General features: G+C 37.9%; 1 protein-coding gene across 6 annotated transcripts in view; it reads right to left on the bottom strand.

Moving 5' to 3' along the window:
• The window catches only part of Ppef1 (protein phosphatase with EF-hand domain 1), a 157,175-nt gene that overhangs the window by 26,560 nt on the left and 106,705 nt on the right, over positions 1-23,910 (bottom strand). For all 6 annotated transcript variants that reach the window (XM_063280083.1, XM_039099837.2, XM_039099840.2 and 3 more), the window contains 2 exons: positions 17,054-17,168; positions 13,901-13,947 (listed from right to left, as the gene is read on the bottom strand). In XM_063280083.1, coding sequence (XP_063136153.1) covers positions 13,901-13,947; positions 17,054-17,168 — 162 coding nt within the window. The remainder of the gene's footprint in view (positions 1-13,900; positions 13,948-17,053; positions 17,169-23,910) is intronic.

Genomic DNA, 23,910 nt, shown 5'->3' with positions numbered 1-23,910 from the left:
GTATGCTCGTTAGATTTATGTCATAAGAGATGAGAGAAAATGCCTCCATAAGATTGGACTATAGGCAAGCCTGTAGGGTATTTTCTTAGTGATCAGTAGGGGAGGACCTAGCCCATTGCAGGTGGTTCCACCCCTGGGCTGGTGGTCCAATGTTCTATAAGAAGGCAGGTTGAGCAAGCCATGAGGAACAAGCCAGTAATCAGTACCCCTCCATGCTCTCTGCATCAGCTCCTGCCTCCAGGTTCCTGTACTGTTTGAGTTCCTGTCTAGACTTCCCCGACACTACTAATGATACTGTTATGTTTGCAGACAGGAGACTTGCATAACTATCCTTTGAGACTCTCCACCAGCAGCTAACTAAAACAGATGCAGAGACCCATAGTCAAAAGTTAGATGGAGCTTGGGGAGTGTTGTGGAAGAGTAGGAGGGGATCAAGGGCCCAGGAGTAGATATGGACTTCACAATAAGACCAACAGAGTCAACTAAACTGGACCCTTGGAGGCTTCCAGAGACTAAATCACCAGCCAAAGAGAATATGTGGGTTGGATCTAGCCGGCTACACACACACATCCCATGCCCCCATGGTCTTCATGCATGTACCCCAACAACTAAGAGGGGGCTATTCCATACTGTTGTCTGCTTGTGGATCCTGTACCCCTAACTGAGCTGCATTGTCCATCCTCAGTAGAAGATGATTTGCCTAGTTTTGCAGTGACTTGATGACTCAGGGGGCATGTCTAGATTAGGAAGTAGGGGCAAGTAGTCTCAGAGTGGACTGGACTAGATCCAAAGTGGGTGGGGCTAGACTCAGAGGGGATGGAGCTTAGATTAGGGGTCTCCTTCTCAAAAGAGAAGGGGAGGGGGAAGAGGGAAGCTGTGAGGGGGATTGGAAGTGGGGGGGGGCTGTGATTAGGATGTAAAGTGGATAAATAAATTAATGGGGAAGAAAGAAAGAAAATCACTAAGCAAAGAAAAAAAGCAAAATAAATAGTAAAGAAGAATAGAAGAATTCAAACATGTAAATGAGCTAAACTTTTACATTAAAATATGAAAGATATATTAAAACAAAAATTCATATAAATATTATTCCTTAAAAAGATATATAAATAGAGTAGAAGTGATTGAAAACATAAATACAACAGATAGGACAAAGCTGGAAATAGGAAACAAAGTGGAATTTACAATGTCAACTGGGTGTTGTATAATATATAATCATTGTACTGGGGAGGTAGAAGCAGAAGGAGCACAAGTTTTAGGCTAACTCTGGCTACAGAGCAAGTTCAAAGCCATCCTGAGCAACATCGCATGACACTGTCTCAAAAAGAGAGGATACTAGTGATATCCCCTGGTGGAAGAATACTTGCCTAGTATGGAGAAGGCTTGGGCATGATCCCTCACAACAGGAAAAATTTAAGACATTTAACAGCATCAGACCATTTCATTATAACATGCTAAAAAGCACTTCATAAAGAATATACATTTTATGAACTTGTAATCAATATCCAAAGAAGAGGTATTTGCTTCATATTCTAATCCCAAGTATAAGAATAAATTGTTTAAAACTACAAAGGTGGGACTAGAGAAATGGCTCAGCAGTTAAGAGCACTGACTGCTCTTCCAGAGGTCCTGAGTCCAATTCCCAGCAACCACATGGTGGCTCACAACCATCTGTAATTGTGCCCTCTTCTGGTGTGTCTGAAGACAGCTGCAGTGTGCTCCTATGCATTAAATAAATAAATATTAAAACAATAAATAAAACTGCAAAGGTAGTGAATATCCATGTTGATTATTGCTTTAAAAATGTTCAGCTAGCCATGTGGAGAGACCTATGAGTTTAGGAAGGAAATGAGATGCTCTACCTCATGCCACATGAGTAAGTCATCTCTTTCCACACTTTAAAAAGATTTACAGATTTATTTTATTTTATGTGTATGAATGTATCTCTCTATATATTTTATATATTTATACTTCAATATAAATAATAGATATAAGGAAATTTTTATAAATACAATATCATTAATTTTTCAGATGTCTATGCCACCTTTGAAAAAAATTAACTTTATACTTGGTCCACAAGAAATCTTTAATACATTCAAACTGAAAAATATCTCATAGGACATTTTTCTTATATCAAAATCCAATAAGATTTGAAATAAATAGTAAAATATGATTAGAAAAATTTTTGTTCCATGGATTAAAATTCTTAGAAATTAACAGCTGGAGTCTTGGTAAGCAGTGAATCCAAGAAAAAAAATTAAAGCTTCATGTTTTACATGAGGGCTGAGGAGAAGGCTCCATGAGTAAGGTAGTTGTTAGGCAAGCATGAGGTTCTGAGTTTAAATTCCCAAACACCCATTAAAGATTGATGTGGTGGTAAGGGTATGCCACAACCAGACTAAACACTAGGAGACAGAGACACTAAAATAGTAAGTATAAGACACTTTGTAAGACCTCGTCTCAAACTACCATGTGGAAGGTAATAAAGACAGACACTACTGTCAACCTCTAGCCTCCATATATGCCAGCAGGAGTGCTCATGCAGGCATGCATGCATGCACCACACACAGACATATGCAGACATACAGCCACTCCCTCAGCCCACCCCCACAATCTAAAAAGAAAAGAAATCTTAAGTGTATACTGACCTCTTCTTAGTGTTAAGTATTTGAAGGCTATGACTTCAAAGCCAGGCAAGACTTATTTGGATATATATCTGGCTTGCCGGTTTAGGATTAGTCAAATTATTTTGCATAATCTAAGTTAGAACACATTTTAGTCATTAAATAATAAGGCAAGTAAGTCTCCTGTGGCATGAGTCTCTAGGCTCTTTAGGGTCCTGCTACTTAGATCTCTCTCAGTTCCTTTCAAAAAAGTAAAAATTCTTCACTCAGCTCTGGCAAACTCAGATTTGCACTGCAGTTAATAAGCAACACTTCATTTATGGCATGGATATTAAGCCAAAAATTACAGAAAATGCAGGGTAACGACAATTCTGAAAAGCACTCTGATGCTCTGCAAGGGATTTAAAACAAAAGTGCATAACATAATTGACTAGACACACACAAAAGTGAGACATTTTCCTATATTCTCACCTAGTTCCTATTGAAGCATTTATAATAGACATCTGAAATTTATTTCAACATCTCTGGACATTTCCCAAGGAATATCAAACAATAACGTCTGGACTTCAATTCCAATTATGTCACAACTTTCATTTTTACAGCCTCTGTTTTGAAGACGTACTCTCCTCAAAAAAAGAAATACCTGTATCCCAGTGGCAGCATGAAGTATCCCAGTGATGTGGAATGCAGGATTAGATTATCTTCACTGTGGGAAAGTTATGGGCATGGGCTTAGGTGGAGCAATGAGGGGAAGGAAGGAAGAAAAGGAAAATGAGACAGCACAGATCCCAGTGGACAGCATCAGGATGATACCCACAGGGTTACAAGTTAATTAGCTGCTTTGTGTCCATGACCAACTCCTTTTCAGCTGCAGGAGCACCACTCTCAGTGCCAGTTTAACAAACTCATTCACTAATACTCGATCTACAATTTCAGGCTTTCCAATCAATGAAGAAAAATGTCTTGTAATGTTGGCAAGGCTGAGGCTCTAAATGAAGTATTTCAAATTGGTCACTCCAATTAAGCAAAAGTAGCTGATTAGAGGTAACCTTTTCAGAAAATAAAATCTAAAAACAGGACCTAACTAATGATATGTAAATTGCTTCACTTGATGATAAAATTACATTTGAAGACATATAAAGTGGAGGTGCCCTTTTAGCAAAGGTCTGTTGTGGTTAAGAGTGTGGTACCTAAAGGGGAAAAAATTCCCAAGCCAGATGGGGTTGAGTGGGCTGAAAGTATATCAGAGTTAATGTACTAAATGACAAAAATTAAGGATGGCCAAATACTAAACAAACAAAAAACTAGCAACAATTCCTCAAAAGCAACCATTGCTCTGAAACCCCAAATTTATTGCAGTCTATCACAGAGAACTATGTAACAGAATCTGCCTCGCCCTTCAACATGGTCCTTCACGATTCGGGCCCTTATTAAATTATCAAATATCCTTAAAAGATTTGTCAAAACTACCGTCCCCTAACCTAGGCATTGTAGTCATTTTTGAAATCTCAAGAGTACCAAGAATCTGAAAGGATAAAGGTCTTGAGTTCAAGGCTAGCCTTGGCTATATAGTGGGCCTGTCTCATGATAAAATAATAATAATGATGATAATAATAATGATGATGATGGTGATGATGATGATGAAATCAGGCATGATGCCACATACCTGGGATGCTAGCATTTGGGAAGTTGAGGGAGAACTGCTGCAAGTTGGAGTTCAAACTTGGTTTCATAAAAAGATCTTGTCTGAGACACAAAAGCCTAGTCTCTCCATCCATAAAGTCTTCAATGAAACTGGTGTCCCACCAGTAAGTTCCCTTAAAGCTCCAAATCCCAATCATAATACATATTTTCTCAAATATCTTTTCTTCATTGTGTTACCCACTTTCATCCCTGTGCTAGGAACTGATCCCAGCACAAAAATCAAACGTTTTATCAATCAAACTTCCCAGTAAACTGTATCTGTCAGGGCAATAATTTCCTCTGAGTCATATCATACTGCTAAGTTTTAGCATATTATCTCATTCATAGATGACATTAAATATATATGGAATGAATGATCCCCATAGTAGATCTTTGTAGGTTGCTCTAGTTTTTACATGGTAATTATGTCTTTAGGACACAGAGACCAAATAAAAAGCTTACTAGGTGAACAAATTAGCCGAAAGAGTCATTTTGGGTATGATTAGTTATAATACTTCACCCTGTAATACTACTTCTCAAGGGGATGAAGCTAGCATCACAAGTTCCATGAATACCTAGGCTCTGGAGCATGTCTACTGCTTACCTGAGCATTTTATTAAGACCCTGTCTCAAAGTTCTTATACAAAACAAAACAAAGGATTGAGGATATAGCTCAGAGGTAAAGTGCCTGCTTAACACGTGGGAGGCCCTAGGTTCAATTCCCTGTACTATAAAACAAGTTCTGAGTCAAACCTACCATTTGGAAAAGACAAGTAAAACAATTAGGAATATCAGTGATGGTACTGCCTCTCAGATGTGGTTGACCTGGGCCAAGCTTGGGCATATAGTCCTGCTCATATTATAAAGAGGAACCGATAAGAAAGAAAGTATATAACAAAATGCCAACTGAGAGGTGAATAAGAAATTTTTGTGAAGGAAAAGCTTCTGGTTGTTTTAAGGTTGAGGGAGAAGAAAATATTAGCTGTAGTTAGGACATAAATACTGGGGATAGAATTGAACAGCCCAGAGGGGTCCAGGACTCCAAAAGAAGACTTACAAAAAACAGAGTCAAGTAGCCTGGGACCACTGGGACTCACAGAAACTGAAGCACCAACCAAAGAGTGTGCAGGGTCTGGACCTAGCCATGCTCCCTCACATTTATAGCAGATGGGCAGCTTGGTCTTTGTGTGGGTTCCCTAACAATGGGAACAGAGACTATCTCTGACTCTGTTGCCTACTATTGGATCCCCTTTCCCTACCTGGACAGCCTGGTTGGGCCTCAGTGGGAGAGGAGGTGCTTAGTCATGCTGGGACTAGATGTCCCAGGGTGTGGTGGGATTCATAGGGTGGGATTTGGAGGAGAGGAGGGATAGGGAGCTTTAATCAGGACGTAAAGTGAATAAATAAATTAATTAATGGAAAAAAGACATAAGTGTTGGGCATATCTAGCTTTAATTTTTTTTAATTTCCAACAAGATACAGTTGGCCAAACTGCTCCCCCAAAATTCAAATTTTGTTTCCATTAAACCATAATAATTAAACAAACTATGACTACTAAGCTAGTTCTAAACAAGCTTTGAAGATCAAGGTTCCCACCAACATGACTCAACTCATAGCTCTTGTCCTTGAGCTGAAGTGAATCACTGACCTGCACTGGGCTGGGACTCAGTGAGCTGCTGCTGCATTGATTGAGAACAGAATATTAATTCAATTTAAGACCTTCTAGAGTTTAATGAAAATGAAGGCAGAACATACCCAAACTTATAGGATACAATGAAAGCCGTGCTAAGAGGAAAGTTAATAGAACTAAGGAGTGCCTTCATAAAGAAGTTTGAGAGATCTCAGACTAGCAATGTGACAGCTCACCTCAAAGCTTTAGACCAAATAGAAGCAAACATACTCAAGAGCAATACAAGGTAGGAAATAATCAAATTCAGGGCTAAAATCAACCAATTAGAAACAAAGAGAATGATATGAAAAATCAACAAAACCAAGAGGTGGTTCTTTGAGAAAATCAACAAGACATACCCTCAGCCAAACTAAAAGGCACACAGAGAGAATATCCTAATTTTAAAAATCAGAAATGAAAATGGAGGACATAACAACAGACACCGAAGAAATTCTAGGAATCATTAAATCTTACTTCATAAGCATGTACTCCACAAAAATGGGAAATTTAAACTAAATAAATCAAGATCAGGAAAACAATCTAAATAGACCGATAACAATCTAAGGAAATAGAGGTTGTCATTAAAGCTTCCCAACCAAGAAAAGCCTAGGAACAGATGGTTTAGTGGAAAATTCTATTACATTTTCAAAGAAGAGCTAATACTAATACTTCTCAAGTTATTCTACAAAATACAAACAGAAAGAACATTGCTAAATTCATTTTGCAAGGCCATAGTCATCCCGATAAACCACACAAAGACTCAAAGAAAGAACCAATTTCCCCTATGAACATTGATGCAAAAATATTCAATAAAATACTCACAAACCAAACCCAAGAACACAACAAAAACATCATCCACCATAATCAAGTAGGTTTCATCCCAGGGATGCAGGGATGGTTCAACATAAGAAAATCCATTAATGTAATCCACCACATAAAGAAACTGGAACAAAAAAAAAAAAACATGATCATCTCATTAGATGCTGAAAAAGCCTTTGACAAAATCCAATACCCATTCAAGATATAGTCTTGGAGAGTTCAGGGATATTAGGCACATATCTAAACACAATAAAGTAGATATAAAGCAGACTGAGAGCCAACATCAAATTAAATGGGAAGAAAATTAAATGAATTCCACAAAAATTAAGGATAAGACAAGGCTGTCTATTTGCTCTATGTCTATTTAATATAGTACTTGAAGGTTCAGGTACAGCAATAAAGTGGTCAAAGGGATACAAATTGAAAAGGAAGAAGTCAAAGTATTGTATTTGCATATGATATGATAGGTATATGTAAATGACCCCCAAAACTCTACCAGAGAACTTCTACAGCTGACAAACACCTTCAGTAAATTAGGTGGATACAAAATTAACTCAAAAAGAAAATAGCGCTCCAAAATAAACAGAATGAGAAAGAAATCAAAGAAATAACAGCCTTCACAATACCCACAAATAATATAAAACATCTTGGAATAACTCTAGCCAAGCAAGTAAAAGACCCATCTGACAATTTCAGATCTTTGAAGAAAGAAATTGAAGATTTTAGAAGATACAAAGATCTCCCATGCTCGAGGACCAGTAGGATTATCATAGTGAAAATAGTCATCTTACCAAAAGCAATTTACTGATTTAATGCAATTCCCATAAAAATTGCAACACAATTCTTTACAGACCTTGAAAGAATAATACTCACCTTCATATGAAAAAGCAAAAATCCTAGGATAGCTAAAACAATCCTGTATAATAAAAGAACTTCATGAGGTATCGCCATCCCTGATTTCAGGGTGAACTATAGAGCGATAGTAATAAAAACAACTGCATGGAACTGGCATTAAAACAGAGAGGTTGATCAATGGAATCAAATAGAAGACCCAGAAGTAAATCTACATACCTATGGAAACTGGTTTTTTTATGAAGAAGTCCAAACTACACAATGGAAAAAAAAGAAAGAATCTTCAACAAATGTTGCTGGTCTAATTAGATGTCTGTGTGTAGAAGAATACAGACAGATTCATATTTATCAGTCTGCATAAAACACAAGTCCAAGTAAATGAAAAACTTCAACATTAAACCAGATACACTAAATCTAATAGAAGAAAAAGTGGGGAATAGCCTTGAAGGTATTGGTACAAGAAACAACATCCTGAGCAGAGTAACACAGGTACAGACACTAAGATCAACAATTAATAAATGGGACCCCATAAAACGGAAAAGTTTCTGTTAGGCAAAGGACACTGTCAATGGGATTAAATGGCAGCCTACAAATTAGGAAAATATCCTCACCAAACCTATACCCGACAGAGGGCTGATATCCAAAATATATAAAGAACTCAAAAAATTAGACATCAACAAACTAAATAACCCAGTTCAAAATGGAGTGCAGAGCTAAACAGAGAATTCTCAACAGAGGAATCTTAAATGTGTGAGAAGCACTTAGAAATGCTCAAAATCCTTAGTCACAAGAGAGATGGAAATCAAAACAACTCTGAGAGTCCATCTTATATCAGTCAGAATCGTTAGATACAAGCTCAAGCGACAGCCTCCACTGCTGGTAGGAGTGCAAGCGTGTGCAACCACTCTGGAAATCAATCTGGTGGTTTCTCAGAAAATTGGGAATCATTCTAAGGAGCCAGCTATACTATTTCTGGACATATACCCAAAAGACGCTCCACCAGACCACAAGGGCATTTGCTCAACTATGTTCATAGCAGCTTTAATCAAAATAGCCAAAAACTAGAAACAACCTAGATGCCCCTCAACCAAAAAATGGATAAGGAGAATTTACACAATGGGGGTACTACTGGGTCATTCAAAACAATGACATCATGAAATTAGCAGGTAAATGGGGGAAACAGGAAGAGATCGTCCTGAATGTTGTAACCTAGACCCAGAAAGACAAATATGGTATATACTCACTTCTCAGTGTATATTAGTCATAAAGTATAACATAATCATGTTACAAACTACAGAGCCAAAGAAGATAAGTAACAAGGAGGCCCTAAGGGAGGATCTTTAAATATCACTGAGACAGGGCAATAGATTAGACATGAGGGGTGGATGGAGGGAGGGGACCAGATAGGAGAGGGGGTGGGGATGGAAACAGAGAGATAGGGTGATGGGAGGGAGTATTGGGAGAAACAACTGGATTGTGGAGGATGGCAGGAGAATCTTTGAGCCGAGCTAAAATCCTAGGACAACGGAAACTCCCAGGAATCTCTGAGGGTGACCCTAGCTAAGACTCCTAGCAAGGAGGGATATGGAACCTAAACTGAACATCTCGTGTGACAAGACAAGACTTCCAATGAAGGGATTGGGACAGTAAACCAGCCACAAAACCTTAGGCCCACAATTTGTCCTGTCTGTAAGATATGCAGGGATAAAAGACGGAGCAAACTTTGAGGGAAGGGCCAACAAATAATTGGCCCAGCCTAATACCCATACCATGAGAGGGAGCTCACCCCTGACACTATTAATGATATTCTGCTATACTTGTAGACACTAGCCTAGCATAACTTTTATCAGAAAGCCTTCACCCAGTACCTGATGGAAACTGAGGCAGAGACTCACAACCAAACATTAGGCAGAGTTAGGGGAATCGTGTGGAAGACGGGAAACAGAGATCGGAAGAGGCAGAAAAGTCAAGGACACCATAAGAAAACCAACCAAACCAACTGATCTGGACCCGTGCTGACTCAGAGTCTGAAGTGCCAATCAAAGAGCACGCATGGGATAGAGGTAGGCCCTCTGCATATATGTAACAGTTGTGCTTCTGGGTATTCGTGTGGGACTCCTAAACCAGGAGCAGGGCTGTCTCTGACTCCATTGCCTGCCTTTAGATCCCTTTCCCCTATGTGGACTGCCTTGTCCAGACTTAATAGAAGATGCGCCAAGGCAGGTTGGTATGCCTGGGAGTCCTCCCTCTTTCTGAGGAGAAGAGGAGGAGGAGAGGTAAAGTGAGAGGGAGGGACTGGGAGGAGCAGAGGGAGGAGAAGCTGTGATCAAGATATAAAGTAGATAAATAACTGAATTACTAAACAAAAATTCAGTTAGTACAAATTCCTTTAAAATAATGTGAGGCCTGGCATGGTGGCACGTGATTTTAGTTATCGCACTAAGGAGACAGAGGCAGGGGCATGGATGGCTGTGAGTGTATGACAAGCCTAGTCTATATAGTGAGTTCCAAGCCAAACAGTGCAACATAATGAGATCCTGTCTCAGTGTGGTGCTGGTGCTGGTGCTGGTGCTGGTGCTGGTGCTGGTGCTGGTGCTGGTGCTGGTGCTGGTGCTGGTGCTGGTGCTGGTGCTGGTACTGGTATAAGCTGAGCATTGTGAGTCATACTTCTAACCTCAGCCCTAGGGAGGATAATAAAGGAGAAATATCCTGGGTATTAGGAAAGCCTGGACTTGAGGGCAGAGCCTGGGTTATATAGCAAGATCCTGTGTGTGTGTGTGTGTGTGTGTGTGTGTGTGTGTGTGTGTGTGTGTGTGTGTGAGTGTGTTTGGTGTGGTGTGGTTTCAGCACTTTTTCTTGTGTCATTGCTGAAAATACTAATGATATTCATGACCTACCTTCACTGTCTTATCATAGTTATTCTTGTTTTCCTTTTAAAAGTAAAGGTTATTGTGTACATTGCAGATATATAACATGGTGTTACAGGATGCATACAAAGACAAAGAAAGCAACCCCAGAAAACCTATCATCTCACACAGCCACTCATATATATATATATATATATATATATGCATATATGTGTGTGTGTGTGTGTGTGTGTGTGTGTGTGTTGGCACTCATTCCTAAAATCTACCCATTTAGCACGAATCCCAGACACAGTAAGTAACTGAGCACAGTAGGTTCACAGCTTGGTAATCATGAAACCAAAAGAAGCATGGCAAGAAATGAAAGTGAGGAAAGTCTTTTCCCCTGGCAGTAGGTAAGGGATCACCAGAGTTGTTTTGTTCCCCAAGCAGCATCTTCTTCCAATGAAAGTAGCATACGGGTTTTACATAGGAAAGCTCGTTAAGGGTGGGCATGTCCCTGGGAACACTCAATCAGGAAGTATATATCTGAGCATGTCCACCTTAAGACGGGAAGACAATAGACGTATGTTTGAGCATGCTCAGCTCAGGGTCATGAAGCATGCATTTAAAAGGTTAAAATGGTGGATCAGGACACTTTGGGGCATGTTCCACTGCATTATAATGATAGCTAGAAGGAAAGCATCTGGGTATGCTTACTGTCCACAAAGGTTTCAGTTTCAGAAAGGAAAGGACACTTTGAAAATGCATTAAGACAGGAGTTTGTCCCTGAAGGTACCTAAGTCACTCAGCAGCCAATAAATACAACTTTATTAATGCAACCCTCATGTTGTACGGTTTCTCAAAGTGAAATCTTGCCATCTTCAATGGTCCTTCCCTCAACCCCCCCCCCATTAAGTCATGCAAGTGATGTGAATGGTTTTTTCCATGCCCAATCTGCATGTGTGTTACTTTCTCACCTTGAATGTGGTCAAATCGAACCCATTGCACTTATACACTACTCTCAAATATTCCCCTTACTTCCTTCTACCCCAGCCCCTGCCAGGGTAGCTTCCTTCTCTTTACTGCAGGGCCCTGAATAACGTCACTGGAGAACTCTTGAGATGTTTCTAGTTTCCATTCAATGCTCTATTTTCACCTTTAGTTCTTTTTATGATGCTGCCTACCGCCCACCTCCTCCTGTTCAGTCTTTACATTAGCACCTTCCAGTTTTACATGTTCCATGTCACTTTGCCAGTGCAATTAAAGAACTGTGTCAGAATACTCTGTCCTGATCCCTCTACTCCAGGACTCAATCTCTGATCATACCTTAGTATCTTTAGCTCCTCCTTAAAAAGGTTTCGTTTCCAAATCGCTTGGAGTGTAGTGACCACTGTCCCCATTTAACTTTTTCAGCCACTTTCCTTTTCAAGTGTTTTCCACAGTCTCTAGGTAAAGACTTACCAAACTGTTTTGGTACTACTTTGGTCCATATTCCATTCTCACCAATGGCAGGACTGGAATTTTGAACATTCAGTGTGGTAAGCTGTACAAATATATCTCATTGGACAACTTGAGACTTCATTTAAGCATTCCACCCTTCTTCTCCCACGCCTTTCCAACTTGGCCAGAGGAATCCCCATGTCGTGATAAGTAAACTCCCTCTACTTAACCTCATCCAGAAAGAATTCTCTCCACAAATGTAGACCTCCCATGAGGATGTTGGTGACCCCTGACTCCTGTGTCACTACTCTGGAAGAAAGGAATCTATTCCTGCAAGAATAAACACTTCAGGGACAGGGTAGTGGGAGGTCTGACACTTGGCCTTCCTCCTTTCAGACCGAGGACATCTGACAAAATGTCTTTCTCAGCTCCTTAGCTCTAGGTCCAAGGGTCAACTCATCCAACACATACATTTTCCTTGTACTTGCACTCCCTGTTGCTGATACTCTTTTACTCATCCTTGTAGTTTACCTTCCGGATTCTATCTCAGACTCTCATATCGCCAGCTACTCCCCGACCCTAGTGTACGTTCTAATCCTTCAATCCTCCAATTCTTCCCATACTATCTTCTCTTCCTTCTCTAGCTTGACTCCTATGGCTGTATATAGAAGTTCACTTTACTAACTCCCTCAGCTCCCTACCAGTAAGGCATGTCTGGAATTCTTATACCAACCAACTGCCTGGGGAGCTTCCAACTTCCTCCGAACACATTCCCTAGCTCTGGACCTTGGTTAGGCTGCTTGAAGTGTCATTCAAATCCCCTCCAAAATGACTTCCTTCTAACTTGGCCCATCCCATTTTCTTCCAAGTTGCCATTACGGATAAATGAAACAAAACCTTACATTTCTGTCATAATGTAGATCCTTAAAATGCTTTTGAATGAGAGAGAGAGAGAGAGAGAGAGAGAGAGAGAGAGACAGAGACAGAGACAGAGACAGAGAGACAGAGACAGAGACAGAGACAGACAGAGACAGACAGAGAGACAGAGACAGAGAGAGAAAGAACATGAGCACTTGAAGATGTGTTGCTAGAGACATGGAAAGGATCTTGAAGAAATAGGGGGAGGAAGAATATCATTGAGAAAACTCTTTAAATAAAAATAGAGTAAGTAGTAAAAATTAAAAATGTTCTTGGATAATTATATCACTCAATCCATAAGACAATGTATGGAGTGGAAGCCCAAGATAATATTGAAGCTGGAAAACAAATTGTGGTTAATTTTTGCTAGTCATGAGTATGTTTGATAGATGGACAATAAATGCATTAATCAAAAGAGACGTGTAGAAGACCAGTGTTAAATGACAGCACGAGGACCCCAGAATCAGTTTTCTAGATGTCATCCTTCTAGAAGCAAACATTCACGTAGCAACTGTTGGCTCAGAGAGAAAAATGAATCCAGTCAAAGAGACACAGATCAAGTCCGTGCCAGCCATGCTGTTTTGTGCAAAAGATGAAGCACTGGCAGAGTAGCTGAGCTCTGAGCTGCTAGAGCAAGGTAGACGTTTATTAAAGCAATCTCCTTTCACACCAATTAGCGTGTGATAAAAGGGAAAACTCATTATAGAACACATTAATTTCCAAGCAAAATAAAACAGACCACATTCCTCTTCATGCTGTGCCATCTCAACCTTTATGACGTAATGAAGACAGGCGTGCACACATTCTAACTGATATACAGATAGCCTGTGTTGAACAAAGAATCTAATTACATTTAAAAAAAAACCAATTCTTATGAGATGTGCTGGAAAATAATAGATGTGTTTCTATAAATCATTGAGCTTCTAAGATAAAAACTGTCATATCACATTTATATTTGTGTGTATAGATGTGTACAAAACTAATATTGTTATCTGCTCTAGGACTGCCCTCACCCAACAAAAGCACAAATAGTTAGGAAAACAAGCATTTACCTTATAGAAAATTAACATAAGATCATCCAGTTTCCCATGCAAATCACCTGAAACATAAATGAAAACTCAGTAGTCAGTAGGAACCAAGATGCAATGCTTATTTTGTTATAGAATTTTAAATCTCAAGTACCTTAGGTATGCTCATGTGCTTAGGATTTCCACTTTATGTTCATGATACTAATTCAAAATGCATTTTGCTTCCCTGGACTCTTTCTTTCCCTCCCATGGTACACAAGGGGTGGGTACAGCAACTGGAAGCGTTTGATCTAGGCATTTATTTATTGTGAGTTAAGCTCTATACTAAGAATTTTACATTTAATTTTTTTCTTCAATCCTTTACAACCACTCATTGAGTAGCATTGTTTTCATTCTTCTATTTCAAATGAGACTCAGAATAATTAAAAAACATATGCAATCACCCTGCCACCAAAATGTGAGCTAGAATTCAAACCTAACATCCTCTCATCTCAAGACATTTCCTCTGTAGTGTCTACATCTTAATGCCCAGGAGAGCAGCAAAAATAGCTATCCCAGGAAGCATTGACTCTCCAAGGACCTACCATAGTATCTAGGCAACTAGGCATTCAATGCATGCATTTAATCACTAAATCCAAAGCCATTCATTTGTTGGGTTTGCTTTATTTTACTTCTAATTTTAAAGGTTTAAAATCATAACAAGATAGTTGAGATACTTTTTGATGAGATGGCTATGAGGAAAAAAACCAAAAGTCAACTAACGGAAGCTATTAAATATAAGACTCATTAATGAAAAAATAAATGACCATATGAATATTCAAAATTTCTATTTGGATAAATATTTTTAGGTAAAATGTTTATCTTTTATTCTGCTCAAAATTTGTATTCAACTTAATTACCATATAATTTAATTTAAGAATACTTTTTTCTCAGTTTATCTTGAATCCCATAAACAAATTACATTAGAAATAACAAGTCCTATATCACTAACACTTTTTATAAAATTGCCAGAATATTAAAAATAAGATAAAGGGCATATTGATGTTAGTGGATACTTAAATGGCTCACTCCAAAAATTAAAAAATAAATATTTAATATATCTTGCCAATTAGTTTGCTTTCTTAATTTTCTTCAGAGTGATTTACCTATTAAAAATATAAGTATACTAGCCATGGAGATGATTCAGTTATTAAAGTGTTTGCTATTCAAGAAAACCTTTGCTCAGATCTTTATCAACCATGTAAAAAACAAGATCCACTGATCCCCATCTGTACCCTCAATACTGAAGGCAACAGAGACAGGATCACTGGCGTCCATCCTTGCCAATCAGTGAGCTCTAGGTTTAGTGAGAGACCCTGTCTCACAAAGTAAAGTGGACAGCAATGGAGAAAGACATCCATTACTGATATTCTCTACATACATGCAGACATCTTCACACACACACCACCACCACCATCACAACCACCACGACTTCCATTACCACATGTACAAAAAGTGTGAATATGAAAGATTAGAATAGCTGGCATGCTAAAATATTGCTTCAGCATATTGGCTTTTCTCTTTACCAAAGGGGCTATGTGGAGAAAAATATCTGGAAATAAATGTCCCAAATGTAGGGTGCCTTGAATGAATCTGTCTATTCTGTACAGACAAGTGCAAAGATGGCACCCTCCCTAATCTGAAATATAGAAGACCTCATTTTTAATGCAACCCTATTATTGTCTGGCTGAGTAAGCCAGGGTACAGCGTACCATGTAGAAATGCATTAGCAACATTATGTATTTTTCTCTGAACCTCTATTTTATCCATAAGAGGAAGATATGGGGGCTTTGAATATAGTTCAATAATAGAGTGCTTGCATAGTAGGGGCAAGCCCCTGGGTTTGATCCTTAGCATGCAGAAAAAAAATAAAACCTTAGCTCTTATTAAAAGGACCAGAACATCTCAGTAAGGATTTTTCAGTTCTCATATTGTAGAATTCTAGGACTGCCATGTCCTCTAATTCATTTCTTCTTTTAGGGTGCAGCAGTACACATCTGTAACCTCAATGCAGATAGATCTGCAATAGCAACTGGGGGGCTAATAGAGATGCAGATCCTAACATCTGTTTTTGACTGTTAATGTACACGTGGGTAGAAAACCTAGCCCCTGGCTTTGGAGGCTTCACAGGTTGGCATGGTTTCCTGAGCCTTATGACCCAGTGTTCTTTATTTCCATCAAAAGCAAAGCCTGCTGTAGCTTTGAATAAAAGGTCCATATGCTAAGGTATATTATTGTCTAGAGTAATCTGGTGGCCTGATTCAGTTGAAATTAAACCATTAGAGACTCTTCAAAAAAACCTGAGTCAGCCCAATGTCATGAGATATGCACTGCTAGATCAAGTCCCTGTCACCACTATGAGATGCTGGGAATGGAAAAGGTTTAATTAGATTGTCAAATCCACTTCTACCTGCCAGAGTAAGAGAACGTGGGCTAAAAACTGATTTGGAAAATAACAACCACTGTTTTGTAACCTAAAGGCTTAATTAGAAGTTAGGGAATTGCTGTTCCTTCCATGCACCCCACTCCCAGACATTGTAAGCATGCTGAGCACCAACTGTGATGAATTTCAATGTGTACTGTTTCTAGAAGCAATATCCTGCCAGGCTGGCCTATAAGATAACAAAATCTCAAATCTTATTATTTAGAAGAACAAGAAACAGATTTTGGGGACATTCCCACTCCTTTAAAAGCTGCAAAGACCAGTTGGAAAATCTAAGGCAGCAGCCAAGGGCAGAAAAGAATTTAATCTCCACCCGCCTTGGGTGTTTCTCTTTCCAGTACAAGTGGCAGGCACACAGAGGCCCACCTGGAGAAAAGCGCCATGAAATAGAGATGATGAGAGCCAGTCAGAGGCCAAAGAACACTTATTCTCCCCATCAGTGGCTCTCCATATTAAAATGCTAGCTGCCTTTAGAAAAAGCTACAAGAGTTCTTTAATTTCTCACATAATTAATTCCTGCCAGCTGGCATGCAAAACAAAGACAAGATGGGGAACAGTATTATCATGATAGATAATTCTATATTAACATTTTCCCCTCAACACAATCCAATTTACATAGTTTTCAAGTTAGGCAGATGATACAGGACCAAGAGGCTCCTAAATATTAATGTGACAACTCTCTTCTGAAAACTTACCACAGATTGTTATTTCTTTGGCGGGAAAGGTTTGTATGCGAGTGAAATTCGGCATCTGCTTCAGGATTTTCCTGGCTTCAAATAGCACCTCTAAGACATAGTGAGCATGAAGTGTCTGTGAGAGCAAGCAGAGGGGATGAAGATAATGAACTAGAAAGGCATGACCATGTCAGAAACTGGAAAAATGAAACAAATGTACTCACTTTAGGTTGCTATATTTCAGGATAATCTTTAAATTATTCTTAAATAGATTATTCTTAATGTGTAGTACATAAAAAAATCCTCAGGAGATATTTGCAATGAAATGAATGAGTGGTTCCTAAAATTCTTTAGACTTGTCTTCTTCTTTGACATTATCCATTTGCTTACAATATTTCTGATTATTCTCGGTCCTTAGAACCCACCAGGTGTAATGGTATGGAGTTTGGGGACATCAATTGTCCAAAGAAAATGTTCAGATAAAAGCAAAACAAGAAGAATCATTTAAAAGAGGGGGGAGGAGGAAGCAAAGCAAGGAAGGAACCAGAAAAGTCTGTGGACAAGGAGTAGCTTTTTGTTGAGATGCCCTGCTACTTGCAACTGAAAGTGGGTGTTGTTGAGCTCAGAGACCTCACATGGGAGCCACACAGGCTCCAGAGCCTCCTAAGTCTGGCTCTAGAATCTGGTGTACTGAATGCTCAGGACAGAAAGACATAGTGAAAAGATTCCAAACTCAGAATACTTGCATCACCCCTATTGATGACTACCTCACCTCTCCTCCAGTTACAGCACGGATGAGGCCATTGTTGCCTTCAGATTTATTCTGTTTTCTCCCTTAAACTTTAAAAAAGTCCAATGCATCTCTTCTCTCATTTTTAAATTAAGAAACTTTCTAAACATAAACCCCAGAAAGAAAACATTAACAAGTATGGTATAATCACAGAAACCCAACTGATACAACATAGCTTTAAGGATCAGGCTGACTTAGAACCGGGATGTCCAAGATGGTGCTCATTTGCAATACGAGACAGCAGAGTACTTGAAATGGAGGCTAGATAGAATTGAGATGTGCTGCAAGAACAAAATTCACTCTGAATTTCAAAGACTTGGTAGAAAAAAACAAAATGTCTCAATCATTTTAATATGATTGTATATTGAAGTGTTTCATATACTGAGATGTATCAGTTTTAACAGTATATTTAATTAATGTGAATAGTTTTCTTGAATAACCTTAAGATTGGCTGTTTGTTAATGTTAGTACTTAAATATCTATATCTCATCAGGATTATAATTATATGTATGACCAAAATATTAAATATTTAAAATAGTTGTATGTGCCACCATGTCTGGCTCAAATAGTTTTTAAATACACAAATGACATATTCTTTTGGCTGAAACAAAAAAAATATCATTAAAAAGGGGTAAAATAATAGAAACTGATTTATTTCCCCCTTTTTCAAGACTTTTGTTTCCTAATCTCGGCCCCCTAGAGACAACTAATGTTGATAATGTTTTGAGTATCTTTTCCCTAATATTCTTTGATTATGAGCATATAAAATTAATATAACCAGCCAGGCATGGTGGCATACTCCTTTAATCCTAGCACTTAGGACGCAGAGACAGGTGAACTCAGTGAATTCCAGGCCAGCCTGGTCTCAGAGCCAATTCCAGTACAGACAAGGCTACACAAAGAATCCCTATCTTGAAAAACAAATAAAACTTAATATAACCATGCATTAATATTCAAATGTAGGTATAAATGTTTAATCCATTAAATAAATGTGATATTATACATGCAAAATAGCTACACACTTATCTAAAAATAGGAATAAATCACTGGTGTACAACAACATGGATAAACCCAACAACATGGAAAGCATTATTTCAAGTGAAAAAAGCTAAACACCAAAGGCTGCATATGTTCCATTAATATGAAATATTCAGATTAGATAATCTATAGAAACAGAAAGTAAATTTGTGAGTGTCAGGAGCTGGGGGTTGGAGGAAAAAGTGTGAAGTTTCATCATAAGATGACAGAAACATTTGGCAATAAGAGGCCTTGCCAGGTTTACACAAGGCTGTGTGTTCAATCCCTAATATTGAAAAATATTTTTTTAAAGATCTAGAACTAAATCATGGTAAGGGTTGTATAACATTTTAATATATCAAAATAATATCCTAGTTACTTTCCTATTTCTATGACAAAAACACAACTAAGGCAATCTATAAGAAAAAGCATTTAGGGGGCTGGAGAGATGGCTCAGCAGTTAAGAGCACTGACTGCTTTTCTAGAGATCCTGAGTTCAAATCCCAGCAACCACATGGTGGCTCACAACCATCTGTAATGGAATCTGATGTCTTCTTCTGGTGTGTCCGAAGACAGACAGATAGTGTACTCATACACATAAAAAAATAAATCTAAAAAAGAAAGACAAAGCATTTAATCTGGGGATTCTGGTTCTAGAGGGTTAGAGTATGAGACTGTCATGGCGGGGAGATAGCAACAGGCAGACAGGCATGGTGCTGAGAGACTGAATATTCACATTTCCTCAACCCAGAAGAACTAGGGGGAGAGAGTGTCTTTTTAAGTCTCAAGGCCCACCCCCCAGTGACACACATCATTTAATCAAGACACACTCCTTAATCTCCCCAAAACAATTTCAAAACTAAGAGACCAAGTATCCCTATATATGAGCCTATGGAGGTCATTCTCAAACCACCACAACCACCAAATCACAAGATATGTTGAAGTAATTAAAATGATCAATTTTATATGAATTTTATTTCAACTTTAAATATATGTGTACATATATTTTACTTGTTTTTTACAAGTAAGAATGCATTCTATACTGTGCTTAACCTTGATTATTCTCTTAATATAAATTTCTGCATTTATACAGCCAAAATTGTCAAACATCTTTATAATGATTCCTTGATTCCATGTTGCGTATTTTATGTACTCGAACACACCAACCATGTTTCTTTTAACTCTGAACCTAATGATGTAATTATCTAAATACTCTACAGTCTATTGCAATTGTTTTGCTTCACGTAGCTCATACCCTCATAACCAGTTCTAACTGGTTATGTTGTTCGCAAATCATTTTCAAAACTTAGATGATTCAAGTTCCTACAAAGCCAATCTACAACTTCTAGTTCATTTGTATTTCTGGGGCATGCCTTCTAGTGTCCTAATCTGAGGGTGAGAATTTGGGATGATGTCCAAGAAAAGGGTGGTGTAGGGAATGCCAAGGCCCAGTCTTCCCAGAGGAATATTGAAAAATCAAACAAAATGTATTTTACTTAATTTTCTTTTCCCTTTCCTTTCTGGCTTGCTTTTGTCTTCTTGTATTTAGGGAAATTTCTGTTAAAACATTAACTGAAAACAAGCTCTAGGAACAGATGTTTCAAAACTGTTCATAATGTGACTTATCAGACATCTATGAAACATTTCACCCAGCAAAAGAATACTATACATTTTCCTTAAGTACACATAGAACATTCTCCAGGATATACTAGATGCTAGGCCATAAAATAAGCCTCAGAATATCTTAAAAGATTAAGACCAAGCAGAGTAGATTCTCTGATCAGAATGGAAAAGAAACTAGAAAACAGTAGCAAACATGGAAAATCTATAAATATGTGAAAATTATACAACCCTTACCAATGGAGAAAAAAATTAAAAAAATCGGGGAATGAAAGCACAATATACCAAAACTTATGGGCTATAGCAAAACCATGCTCAGGAAGGAATATATAGCTTCATTTTAAAAGGGCTCTTAAATCATTAACATAAAAATGCTTTAACATGGGCTGGATGGCTCATCAGTCAAGAACATAAGTTGCTCTTACAGATGCCTCAGGTTTGGTTCCCAGTACCTAGATGATGGCCCACGATCATTCACAATTTCAGTTTCTGTGAATCCAATGTCCTCATGCCCTATCCCAGTCTCCTTCGGTGTAATACACATATAAATGATATAAATAAAAAATAAATGCACTCAAAAAAGAACGAACTGAACTCAAAGTTAGCAGTTGGGAGAAAATAAGGACTATGGTAGAGATAAATGACATTTAAAGAACAAAAACAGATAATCAACAAACATTGGTTCATTAAAACAATCAACAAACTAAAAACAAAAGTACTTATTATTATTTATTATTAATATTTATTAACTGTGGCAAGGAAAAGAGAGGGAGGAGAGAGAGAAAGAGAGAGAGAGAGAGAGAGAGAGAGAGAGAGAACAAGAGTAGATGTAGCGAGAAACAAACTCAGAATAAAAGTTAGAAACTACTATCAACATTCAAGATATTTCGAAAGGGTATAAAAATACTGTAACAATTGTATAGCAATACATTAGATAAGTTTGATGAAATGAATGCATTTCTAAAACCATATTGTCTTAGTTTGGAGTTCTATTGCTGCGAGGAGATACCATGTCCACGGCAACTCTTAGAAGGACAACATTTAATTGGGGCTGACTTACAGTTCCAGAGGTCCATTATCATCATGGTGGGAAACATGGCAACATGCAGGTAGACATGGTGCTGAAGAAGAAGCTAAGAGTTCTACATCTGGATTCACAGGCAGCAGGAAGTGACTACCACGCTAGGCCTGGCTTCTGCATCTGAGACCCCAAAGCCTACCTGCTATTGACACCTCTTCCAACAAAGCCACACCTATTCCATCAAGCTCACACTTCTTTTTTTAAAAAGGTTTATTTATTTTATGTATATGAATACACTGTAGCTATCTCCAGACACACCAGAAGGGCATCAGATCATATTACAGATGGTTGTGAGCTACCATGTGGTTACTGGGATTTGAACTCAGGACCTCTGGAAGAGCAGTCAGTGCTCTTAACCGCTGAGCCATCTCTCCAGCCCAAGGCCACACTTCTAATAGTATCACTACACACATAAATTACCAAGATTATTCAAGAAGAAGTAGAAATCTGAATCATTCCAGAAAAAATACAGAGATTGGATCAGTAATCAAAAGCCTCCTAATAGAGAAAATTCAAGATCTTGGGACGAAGAAATATTTTAGCAGATAAAAGAACTTACTGTTTTTGCAGAGGATATAAGTTGGTTCCCAGAACCTACTTGTGGGATGGTCTTGTAATTGCCTATAATTCCAAGGGGATCCCACATCCTTTTATGACTTTTATGACATACCTACCAGGTATGTACATGAAACACACACAGATATGAGGGCAAACACTTATACACATCACTAAAAAAATATAAACCTTGGAAGAGGAATGGGAAACACAGCCAAGTGACTTTGCTGATGATGCACACTGAACATTTAATGAAGCATTAGCAATCTTCTTTAAATCCTGCATAAACATATTGGAAATACTTTCTAACTCACTCCAAGAATCCACATTAGCCTTATAGCAAAGTCAAAATAAAAGATACTAAAAGAAATTACAAACCAATATATCTATGAATATAGATTTTAAAGTCTTCAACAAAATGTTAGCAATTGAAATACAACAGCATCTTAAGAAACACACACCCTAAGTCCAAATGGAATTTATGAATTTATTTCAATAAGACAAGGGTGAATGAAGAGGGAAAATTAATCCATGTGTTATAAGACATTAACAGAATGACACACACACACACACACACACACACACACACACACACACACACACACACACACTACAGTTGATATAGGAAAAGCATTTCACCAAAGCCAGCAGCCAGCATCTTTTATGTTAAAACTACTCAAAAAAAAAAAAAAACCTCAGAACCAAAAATAAATAAAAAAAATAAAAATAAAACCTCTCTAAATATGAGAAAGGGAAAAACTTACAAATAATATGAAACTCAAAGGCAAGCACTCAACACTTTTTTCCTAAGACCTGGAACAAAATAATTGTGTCCATTCTTGCTACATGTCACCTCTAAATAGTTCATAGTAAAAGCCAAAATTATAAAATTCTTAGAAACAAAGTACAAGGAGATCGTCATAGTCATGACTTTGCCAATGGATCACAAAAGCACATGCAACAAAAAATATAGAGAGATTAAATTGGCCTTCAGCAAGTTCTAAAACTCTTGTGGATCAGGGTACATTATCAAGAAAGTGACCATTTTGTGCATACAATCAAATCACATGATATAGACTGAGAAAGTTATATGTAGGAATATATATGTATAGATACATGTAACAGCAATTAGTGAAAAAGAGGTGAAAATTTTGAAGGAGAATGAGGAGGGTTTGGTTAGAGGAAAGAGAAGGAAGAATGTTGTAATTAAATTATGATCTAAAAAATAAAAAAGTACAAAATGAAAAGATAAGGTGCTTATATCTAGCAAGAATACTTACAACTCAGTAATAAAAAGGCAATTGATTTTAAAGCCAACAAAGACTCTGTGTACATATTTCTCCAAAGTAGGCATACAAATGGCTAATAGATGAAGAGAAACTAAACATTATTAATTAGAGAAATGTCAGTCAAAACTAAAAATAGATACCACATCGCACACATTAAGAGAGTAATAACCATAAACAAATAATAAGTCTCAAAGAGTGGCATAAGTAGAACCTTTATACATAGCTTGTAGAAATGTAATACTGTTCAATTGCTTGTTCAAGAAGAACTTTAGCAGTTACTCAAAAATTTAAACATAAAAGTTTACTGTATGGCTCCTAGAATTCCTCTGTAGAATTCCTCTCCTAGGTGTATGCCTACCCAAGTGAATGAGGACATGTCCATAAAAATTTTGAATGTGAATTTGCATAGCAGCATTACCTATAGCAGCCAAAAGGTATTACAATTTCACTTATCTGTGCTGATAAAATCAGTAAACAAATGTGTGGTATACAATGAAATATTATGCAGCCATAAAAAGAAACAATG

This window comes from Rattus norvegicus, chromosome X (assembly GCF_036323735.1).
Source record: "Rattus norvegicus strain BN/NHsdMcwi chromosome X, GRCr8, whole genome shotgun sequence".
Classification (NCBI taxonomy): Eukaryota; Metazoa; Chordata; class Mammalia; order Rodentia; family Muridae; genus Rattus; species Rattus norvegicus.
This window is presented reverse-complemented; position numbering and strand designations above follow the sequence as displayed.